A 10,491-nucleotide genomic window follows, 5' to 3' on the forward strand; every position below is an offset into this window, starting at 1 on the left:
CACAGATATCCAAAATTACAGGTACGTTAAGCAAGCATGAAAGAGTGGTGCCGAAAAGCAAGCATGAATCATCGAATCAATCAAGTAATTCATACTAAGGCTAGCAAATTGAATATATGCGTAGGCAGTAAGCAATGCTTAAGTGTATATAATAAAGGTAAACTAGTCCAGATAGATTTTTATTGTACGAATGTCTCCGTCAAATAAGTTAACAAAACGCCTTCACCAAATTAGACATGAACTAACTCAATCGTACATGAGCTATATATCCATGTTAGTAGATGGACCTCAAGATCACTTAAGCGTTACTCAAACCTTTATCCATAAATTATATAGTCACCATGACATATTTCTCCTTTATCCAAAAATCAAGATACAATTCAACATCAGAAAGGGGGTTTCGTGAAGATTTTAGTAATTTTATATGGTTGAAATCACAAGTCAATTGAAATTAGTTTACCATGGAAAACCTCAAAGCACTGGATGGCCGTTTCGTCCTATTGTGGGACTCCTCAGTCGCAGTGCGCATCCACGATACCGCCTCGCGAGACTCGAACCCAAGACTATAAAGAATACAATTCAACAATTCATACATATAAATTACATAATTAACTACATTAGTAACATACCATTACATAATATAAATCCAGATTCACATGTTAATAATAATAGAAATGAGATGAGAACTAATACAAACATCGTTGGATTATGTAATTGTATAGAATACTGTCTGAATTCTCTTTAAATATACATGCGCCATTAGTCATATTAGTAATAATAATACAACAGATCCACGCATATTACATAACGCCATTGTCTTTTACCGACCTGATCAAAAAAAACTTTTTGCTGGTAACCATGGCAACAACAACATAGCAACAACGAGAAAAATTTATTTTTCGCTAGAAAAAAACCTATATTGATTCTATAAATAGTTACACTCTTAATCAATATATTCGTAATTACATAATCATGTAATGTAATGTAACATTGAATGAGTTGATTTTGAAACATATGAAATAAGTCATATATGATGATTAATGAATTCAATTTTTTTTTTAGTGTAGGTTTAAATGTGTAGGCTGAGATACTGCCCGGTTGACTAAACTGAACCAAGTGGTTTTCTTAAGAAGACACTCCGAGAGTCTTCGATCTGAAAGTTTGATCCATAAGGCAGTGGAGAAATGTAAGTTGATGCAATCTCATGGTATCTCATAGTACCATATTTGTTCCCTCACGATCTTGGAGCCTATGTGCACTATTGATTTAGAATGAGAGTTTTCGAACTACCCTGCGTGGGTCATCCATATCCACTAACCCGGTTAAATCTCCAGACATTCGTTTTGCGTCCACCCAATTTTGTAAACAACACCTCACCGCGAGAAAGAAGTGAGTAGTAGCTGTATACCCGTGGCCATGTGAGAGCATTTCGAGAAAGAGAGAAATCTGATTCTCCCTACTCTTGGCTGTTACTCTCGTAGTCAATATGTTCGTAATTATTCGAGATGAAATGTAACATTGAATGAGTTGATTTTGAAACATATGAAATAAGTCATATATGATGATTAATGAATTCGATTTTTTTTAGTGTAGGTTTATATGCGTAGGCTGAGATACTGCCCGGTTGAGAAAACTGAACCAGATGGGTTTCTTAGGAAGACACATTCCGGGAGCCTACGATCTGAAAGTCTGATCCATAAGGTAGTGGTGATAGAATCACATGATATCCGTTGACTAACAATAGGTTCATACGATATTCGTTCCTTCGGGATCTTGGAGCCTTGTGCGCTATTGGTTTAAGATGAGGGTTTACCAACTCCCCTAGTTGGGTCCTTCATATCCACTAACCGGGTTACAGCTACAAACACTCGCTTTTCGTCCACTGAATTTCGTAAACAACACCCTCATCGTGAGAAGGAAGTGAGTAGTATCTGTATACCCGTGGCCATGTGAGAGCATTTCGAGAAAGAGAGAAATCTGACTCTTTCCACTCTCGGCTGTACTAGGGTATTAGGAAGCTTTCCCTATAATAGTATTTTTACTAAGAAGTATGAACTTCCTCAATCTATATACCAAAAAGACTGTGCAATTATGATTCATAAGCTCTCAAACTCATGTTGTCATTAGGTCAAAGTATAAGTTATCTGTGCAAATAGACTGAATTTAGTCCAACTGCATTGATATACGTCATATAATAGTCTATATGAAGTTGATACAAGACACCAACAGGAACAAATCCTTTAGCTTGATTGATTACAATATTAGAACAAAGTATTCTATCAAACAACTTAAGGTAGAAAAGTACCATTTTTATGTTACCATTAACCGTTTATAAACGTTTATGTCTATTACATTGTCAGGACAAGAAGAAAGGTTTATCTTGGATTTTACAAAATTATTTATAAAGGTCTTTGATTCTAAGAAAGAAACAATCATCAAACTATTGAGTTTCTTTCAATTGATATTAATCATTACGTCACAATGTCGAACGCAGAATTGAAATCCTAGTTGACTGAACACCATTTTGTGACTAAATTACGTAATCACCAAATTTCAAACACATAGACCTTGACGACTACAATAACGAATATCCTAGAACATTGCTCGGAGTTGATATACTGTGGTTAACTGGAGTGAGTAGCTAAGTAGATGATTTGCTGGCGTTTAAAACAATCAGTATTTTGTTCCAGTCTCACGGTGGATATCAACGCTGGGATGCTATTACACCCAGCTAACGTGTCCCAAAAAAGAACGATAAGCACATCCTGGATTCCACTGATAGCCATCATACATATCTGCTCATATTTGTGACATTCTTCTCAACTTTGTTTTTTTTTCCTTTGGATGAAAGTATTTTCATTAGGCAATTTAGATGGTTAGAGTTTGTAGTCGGAACAACTGAACTGTGGTATTTCACATTGTGAAACTGTAAAATATAGGAACAAATGTTCCCTCAAAATTATATTACAATTTGCCAGAATCTAGGTTTTGCATCTGATTTAACTGGTAAGTGAGCTTTTATCTTGGTACAGTGTCCAAGGCTATTTTGAAAAAAAACAAAGGCAAACTTTGTCTTCAGTTTTTAAAGTGATCTTTCCCCTCTCTTCTTTACAAGTACTGGAGTATCCAATAATGAACATGACACATTGCAGATACTGTTAATGGGTATATCGATTATTCCAAGTTTTCCTAATATATCTACACTAAGAAGATCAAGGTTTGGCCGTTCAATCAGATAGTATGTTTGCTTACAAATAGTTTCATTGAAAGAAAACTCACATTGTAATACACCAACTAGTTTTAGTACACCTCTAGATGCGTTGTTAACCATTTTGTTCGATAGCTTCATGGGAAGCTAACTCATTGACCGCAACAAACTATCAGAAGGATGAACTGAAGGATAAGAAGATAGAAGAGAATAGCGAAATGACGTGCAGTGGAGAAGGTTTATGAGCTGACTTCATTTAATCAATCCTTAATCAATATTTATAGTCAGAACAGTAATAAGTTACAGACATATGATGAGTAGGATAAGATGTACACACACACACACACGATCATATGAACACAGTCAGGGTTGATAAGTGCCTGTTCAGAAGCTAGAATAAACGGTATAGGCCTAACATAGTAGCCAAAACTACAAACTATTCGTTTGTTTAAATATATTACCATTGATATACATTTCTCTAGATACTAAAGTGATATCTGATGCCGTGTCGATTTCAAGACGAATTACTTCTTTCAACCATCTAACAATGAGAAATAATAATCTTCTTGATTGAATCTTTTCATTCGTGAGCATTGCAGAAGAAAGTGAAACCATTAGGATGATGCTTCTTAGCTATTTAATCATTAGTGACTGACTCCATGAGTCATTTACTGGACTTCTAGTGAGAAGCAGTAACCAGTGCAGTTCAACCAGGTCTGTTGGGAGATATCAACTCCGTGAAGACAATGATGGACGATTGTTTAATTTTGTAGATTGGTTGAGACATCTAGATAGGATTGTGCAGGAGAGAAGAGGATTTGAAATTCTGGTGAAAGATTTATTCTCCTCCACCAGGGGTAATAATTGTAAGTATATACTTCAAACTTGTCACTACTCGATTTACAAACCCTTTAAAACTTATTTTTCCGAGTAGTCATTACTGTTGGAAAAGAAAACTTCTCGCAAAAACAAGAAAGGCTCAGGAAACATTAGGAAGCATTTTATCAAATCAGAGTTCATTAGATGTTTTGCCAGAAACATCATGACATTTAAGTTTCACATGTACAGTTTCTGATTGACTGATTACTATACTACTGTGGTGTGGTCTACTTATATCCATATAAGTAGTATATGGTGTTAGGCAGACATTGAATGTATTTTGGCAGAAGACCGATGAGGAAAGAACTGAAACGTAGCGCAATCGGTAGGAAATTGTATGAACAATGAAATTAGAGAAGAAACGATGAAGATTGAGACAATTGCTTGTTAATTTGCAAATTGACTGTTCATTGTTTGTTTGTCAGAATTTACTGAGATAGTCGATTATATTAATTATAGAAGGGGTTTTGTGGAGATTTCAGTATTTATCATAGCTGAAAGCGTGAGTCAATTGAAGCTAGACCATCACGGAAAACCTGGAAACACTAGACGGCCGTTTCGTCCTATTATGGGACTCCTCAGCAGTGCGCAACCACGAACCCGCTCTCGCGAGATTCGAACCCAGGACCTACCAGTCTCGAGCCGAAGCCCTTAACCGATAGACCACTGAGCTGGCATCCAACGGTGTTAATGTCCAACTTCATAGTCGATTGTCCCCAGTCGTGTTTTGTTCACTAGACTACTACTACGTTTAGTAGTATTCCCCAATTATCAAGAAAACTCAATGACTTCTAGAATATTATAAAAACCATATATTTTTCTGTATATGAATGAACCTTAAGTGTAAAGTGTTTCTCGCATATTTCGCGCTTTTTCTTTCACGTTCAAATTGATTTGTAGATTTAGCTTGGAGGTTACGAGACTAGCTTAGGATCCGACTATAGCGTTCAATTAGCAAGACTTATCAAATACCATGCTGCAGTTAATTACACAGTTTCAAACTTTACTCTCAAATATATTTTCCTATTCAGTTGCATAATACTTAAATTCTATGTATGTTTTATAGCTAAGCATTGAAGGACAGTATAGAAGATCCTTACGTAAAAACTACATTGGTATAACGATACACGTCTACTTAGTAATGTTGAGTATTTCTTTCATCTGAGAAACTTAGATTATAGGTCCTTCAACCGAGTATCAGATGAATCCAGTTGATGTTCAAACATAATGTTTGCACAACGGTCAAGAACATTGCGTGGCTACTGAAATTGGTGCAGTCAAAAACGCCTCAACCTTTTACAAATGATTGATTACTAAGTGATGATCAACGCCATGTGTAGATCAATTACAGCTTTCTGTTTTGCGAGTTATCAAAGGGACCAAGCCGTTTCTGTGCGCGTAAACTTAGTGTAGTGGTGATCATAGTCCATCAAGACTCGACACCAACTACAAGTGACAAGTCATTCTTATTGAAGATCGAATGATATCGAACACACATGGCATTGATCAATACCAAGTGATCAATCAATAGTGATTACATCTCAGTCCCACAGGAGGGCTGTCCGGATAGCTCAATGGTAACGTCTCTCAGTGTGAAGCTGGATGATACAGGATCGAATCCGTCATGGAACACCAGTTCCCTCAAGATTACAGATAAACCTTGCGGAAAAGTGCCAAGTACCACGAAACCCGTGTCCAGAATTTCCTGTTGACCACCTCCAACCATCATCTTACCTTAACTTATTAATCCAGTTCTAAATAATTCACCAACGATCTTACATCTTCATCGTTAAGAAGAATTCACTTGAAAATGTAGAAACAAAGAAACCAACATCAAGCTTTATTGGTAATTAGATACAAAACTCTTGGAATTTAAAAACCTTCTACAGTCTTCATTTATCCATAGATGAAGTTTTGAATTGTGTTCCTATAATATACAAATATGATGAGTTGTATAGTCATTAAGGCAGATCGAATAAACAACATTCACTTTAAATTCACTTAGTATTGTTTATTTGAATCTTCCCATCGATTTGTTAGGACTGCAACTGGTCAGTCTCTAATTGGCATATGTGCATACTGTGCGTATTGCCTCGATATTGTCTTTATTCACAAGCATTATAAGTAAAGATGGATAGTAGCTAGCAGTGGAATCCAGTTTGACGCGCGTTTCGTTCTATTTGGGAATCGTTAGCTGGATGTACCAGCATCTCAGAGTTGATGTTCATTCTGTTGATGTTCACTTTGTAATTGCTATGAGTGAATAATCTCAGATTTACACAATGAAATTCATCAGATCTTCATTAGCATATGCACATCCTGTGCAGATTGCCTCTATATAGCTTTACGGCACAGACATTATGGTTATAATTGCGATTCAGAATGAGCTTTCTGTCTTATTTGGGACTCGTCAGATTGATGTACCTCTTAATATTCACTCTAAGACTCTAACCTAGTATCGTTCGCTTCATACTTCATCTCGTTAACTATTTAGATTCGAGTCTCAGAATGAAAATTAGGCTGCAAGTACATCCAGATGATGAGTTTTAAACAGGTTGAAACGCTCATTCTTAATCCCAATATTAGCCACTATCCATCTTTATTATACAATTCCAGTTTGTATATATCTGAATTATCATCCATTTGTATAAATAATAGAATTAAGAAGAATAAATGACTCAACTATTCATTAAGAAGACATCAGACATGCTCTTTGTTATATCCTAGTGAAGAAGTAAGTACGAGTTCCTTCCAAGGACCTATTAATGGACGGTTATTCTATATCTATTCCTATTGTATAATTATTCAGTAACAAGATTATGTATTCATTCAGTATTGTTTGTTTGAATCTTCCCATCGATGTGTTAGGTATGCAGCTGGTCAGTCTCTAATTAGCATATGTGCATACTGTGCGTATTGCCTCAATATAGCCTTAATTCATAAGCATGGTAAGCAGAGATGGATAGCCACTATCCATCTCTGCTTAGATTATGTATATCTATATCCCCCTTATTATAAGCTTCATTTTGACCTATAGGTTATTATTATACGATTTACTGTACTTAAATTATATTTAGTTTATTAATTATTGTCTCTCATGTTCACAGCCACACATGGCTTGATCCTGTACAAATATTATTTTCTATTTTATGGTGTGATGCGGTCTGTCTGTCTAGTATATAAACTGAGTATGCTCGAAATAAATGATTTGCATTACAGCAGCTGCTATTGATGTTCTGGACTGAATTGGAAGGGCTAGGTAGACAAGGGACCAACAAGGATGGTAGATTGTTCATACTGGTCGAATGTCATTGATTTGGCACTGTGTTAAGTATAGACACGTAACATTACGATTAGTGAATAAATCACATTATAAAAGGTTAAACATAAAATCATAATGAATTGCCCTACAGTCTCTATTTTTTATAAATTCATAACACTTTTAAAACGTTATTCAGTTCAGATTCATACTAGAACGTAATGGACATCCATTACTTCTAGATTTTCAATGATGATCTGGTTTAGATGGATTCGTCAATATAACTATGACGATTATGGAAGAGGTTTTGTGGAGAGGTTTCGTGGATCAGTTGAAGTTAGACATTAACACCGTTGGATGCCAGCTCAGTGGTCTATCGGTTAAGGGTTTCGGCTCGAGACTGGTAGATCCTGGGTTCGAATCTCGCTCGCGAGAGCGGGTTCGTGGATGCGCACTGCTGAGGAGTCCCATAATAGGACGAAACGGCCGTCCAGTGTTACCAGGTTTTCGATGGTGGTCTAGCTTCAATTGACTCACGCTTTCAACATTGATAAATTATGGAAGAATTCGATGTACGACTATAATCTCTGATCGTTAATTAGAGAGTAAGTAAGGTTTATTGAAATCACATACGAAAATGTAATGAATGTGCTACAATGAAAGAAACAGTTGATATACATATATTATTTATATTTTGAAATGATCTAAGCAGGTTATTATGTAATCAGTGTGAATAGCATTTCAAAGTTATATAATGTACTATAATGGGGAGTAGTAATTTTGCATTGGTTTTCAGGAGAACCAGATACCATCCAGTCTTTCACGCGACAACCTAAACAGTATATCGCATCCCCGTTTAACAGGTGAGTCAGACATCATATAGGTTACAACACCACAATCTAAATGGTACAGCTCAATCCTATGGCGAAACCACACAGGTACCAAGGTTCCTGACGGACCTCCATAGTCAGTGGATAGAGCACAAATGTTATTCGAATAGCAACAATTCGTGTATTCTTCATACTATTATGCTCACTGGAGTATGTGACAAGGGATTAGTTAAAATGTTGATTGTTTAATTATCACTCCGATGTTTCATTCTCCTTCCCTATGTATGTATATATTCAAATCCTGTTATTAGACTTTGGTTTGTGTTGCTGCGTAATTATGCAATTTGATTGTCAATTCGTCTCTCTCTGTTTGCTCTCACTCATATACATATCCACCCCGTTTGTGTTAAATTCACTTGATCTGCTCATACATATGTGATCTACAATAATCGCTAATAAACTGTAGTTACCACTTGTTATTACCTCTCTGTTATCAAACATACCTCTCAGATTTATATTATAATAATTATCGAAGTGATCGAATAACGAAGAAGAATCACTAACAAAGTTATTATGAATAAACTTACCAGAATGTGTTAGCCCAACCTCTATCAAAGAATCATTCAACAATATAAATTAACATTACAATACAAGGTACCAAGTTCTATGATCTTCTAATTCATTATAAACATGGTTACGTAATAGGTATATACATAAATACATAAGACTTCTTTTTTAAAGAGAATAACTGTTGAAATACCATAGGATCTAAATTAATGGAGGTTATCGATGACTTACAAGAATTTTGGCCACCAACCTCTAAATTAAAGAAAGAATAATCTGGAATATCAGTGGATTCCTTGAATACTCCTGCGGTTTATCCATGATCTTTGAAATAAATGAGCAAAACAGGTAAGATTGTATATTTATGAATGAACTTCGATTGATGCCAAATCGATTTTGTGAATGTCTATCTACTTACTACGGCTAAAACAATTTGAAGAATGGGGATTATGATTTACAATTGATGGTTAGAATAAGGAGTTAGATTTACGGTTGATCATCACAAACTGACATCAGCTGAAATGCCAAAACTCTAATTGGTCCAAATGAAGGAATGAATTTCGCGCTAAAATCTAAAACTCGTTATCTTATATTTGATTGGCTCGTTTATATATTATAGTTTCGCCCAAAACATACAACATACCATAGTGACTAATATTCACTGAGCGTTATATACTCTTATCTATACGATGTAAATGCAAAGCATCATAATGAAACTATTAAGCTTAGGAAACACAAAATGATGGATATGTAGCTCAATTTCATGGATTAATTGAAGTTAAACATTAACACCGTTGGAAGCCGCCAGGTTCAGTGGTCTAGAGAGTTAAGTGTTCACGTGCGAGACCGATTGGTTGTAGGTTCAAATCTTGTGGAGTGGGATAGTGGAACATGAACCGAATAGACAAATTGTTATATCATTGAAGAGAAACATGCATTGAAATATCTTTGATAAGTGAAATATAAGATTGAACCGTAAGAACTTACTTGCTATTGGTACCGTTTGATCCTGCTAATCAAATGAAAATTTCATGAATTATTCATTAGAATATTAAGATGACAAATATTAATAACCCTTTTGTTTGATTGAACATACCTTCGGTGCTCCCAGATGATCCACAATGACATGATTGAATTAAGAGTAATGTCATCATCAGACATACATAAATCATAGTCGTAGGAATATACTGCAATAGCTTAAGGACTATTCACTAGTCAATGTTTATATAGTCAATTGATTACTGCAACATTCACTTTGCTTTCTTCTTCCTTTTCTTCTTCTCTTTATTGTTTACTTAAATGTGATCAGGTACATTATTCCTTTGATCATGTAATGACATCAGAATGTGCGATATCTGTGTGCTTGTTTGTTTGTTGTTTGTTTTGTCTTGTCGGGTTATTCTTTTGATTTTAACGAATTGAACATACATCAGCATTTGTTGTTATGGTGAAGGAATCAAAGCGAAAAAAGACTCATTTGAATATGATAACTCACTTGTTTATAATGGTTCTAGATATTGTTTATGATACATTGTTAGTAGTTTGTTTACATTAAGATTAGATGTTATTGGAGTGTTCACAGAAAAAGATGAATGATGACTAGTAGGTGAATACAGAATGCGTGCCATTTCGTTCTATTTCAAACTCGTCAGCTAGATGTACCCACATCATAGAGTTCAGATTCACTCTGGAACTCATATACATTACCGTCACTTCAAACACCATCCACTTAACAAATGAGTTCTGATAGT

The 10,491-nt window shown here is 35.3% G+C and overlaps 1 protein-coding gene across 1 annotated transcript; it reads right to left on the reverse strand.

Moving 5' to 3' along the window:
- Positions 1 to 5,925: 5,925 nt before the first annotated feature.
- Smp_152590 (MEG-10) lies at positions 5,926 to 9,892 on the reverse strand. The gene is made up of 6 exons (XM_018790452.1): positions 9,837 to 9,892; positions 9,728 to 9,749; positions 8,975 to 8,995; positions 8,764 to 8,784; positions 7,980 to 7,997; positions 5,926 to 6,014 (listed from the first exon to the last, which is right to left on the reverse strand). Exons 1-6 carry the CDS (start codon positions 9,889 to 9,891, stop codon positions 5,984 to 5,986), a joined length of 168 nt encoding a protein of 55 aa, XP_018646267.1. The 5' UTR covers position 9,892; the 3' UTR covers positions 5,926 to 5,983.
- Between the last annotated feature and the right edge of the window lie 599 nt (positions 9,893 to 10,491).

The sequence above is a fragment of the Schistosoma mansoni genome, assembly GCF_000237925.1.
Source record: "Schistosoma mansoni, WGS project CABG00000000 data, supercontig 0097, strain Puerto Rico, whole genome shotgun sequence".
In the NCBI taxonomy this organism is placed as follows: domain Eukaryota; kingdom Metazoa; phylum Platyhelminthes; class Trematoda; order Strigeidida; family Schistosomatidae; genus Schistosoma; species Schistosoma mansoni.

Coding starts and splice junctions, on each gene's coding strand:
- Smp_152590 (XM_018790452.1), bottom strand. CDS start 9,891: ATGACATTACTCTTAATTCAATCATGTCATTGTGGATCATCTGGGAGC. Junction 9,750..9,836: donor ATCATCTGGGAGCACCGAAG/GTATGTTCAATC, acceptor TTTGATTAGCAG/GATCAAACGGTACCAATAGC. Junction 8,996..9,727: donor TCAAACGGTACCAATAGCAA/GTAAGTTCTTAC, acceptor TCTTTAATTTAG/AGGTTGGTGGCCAAAATTCT.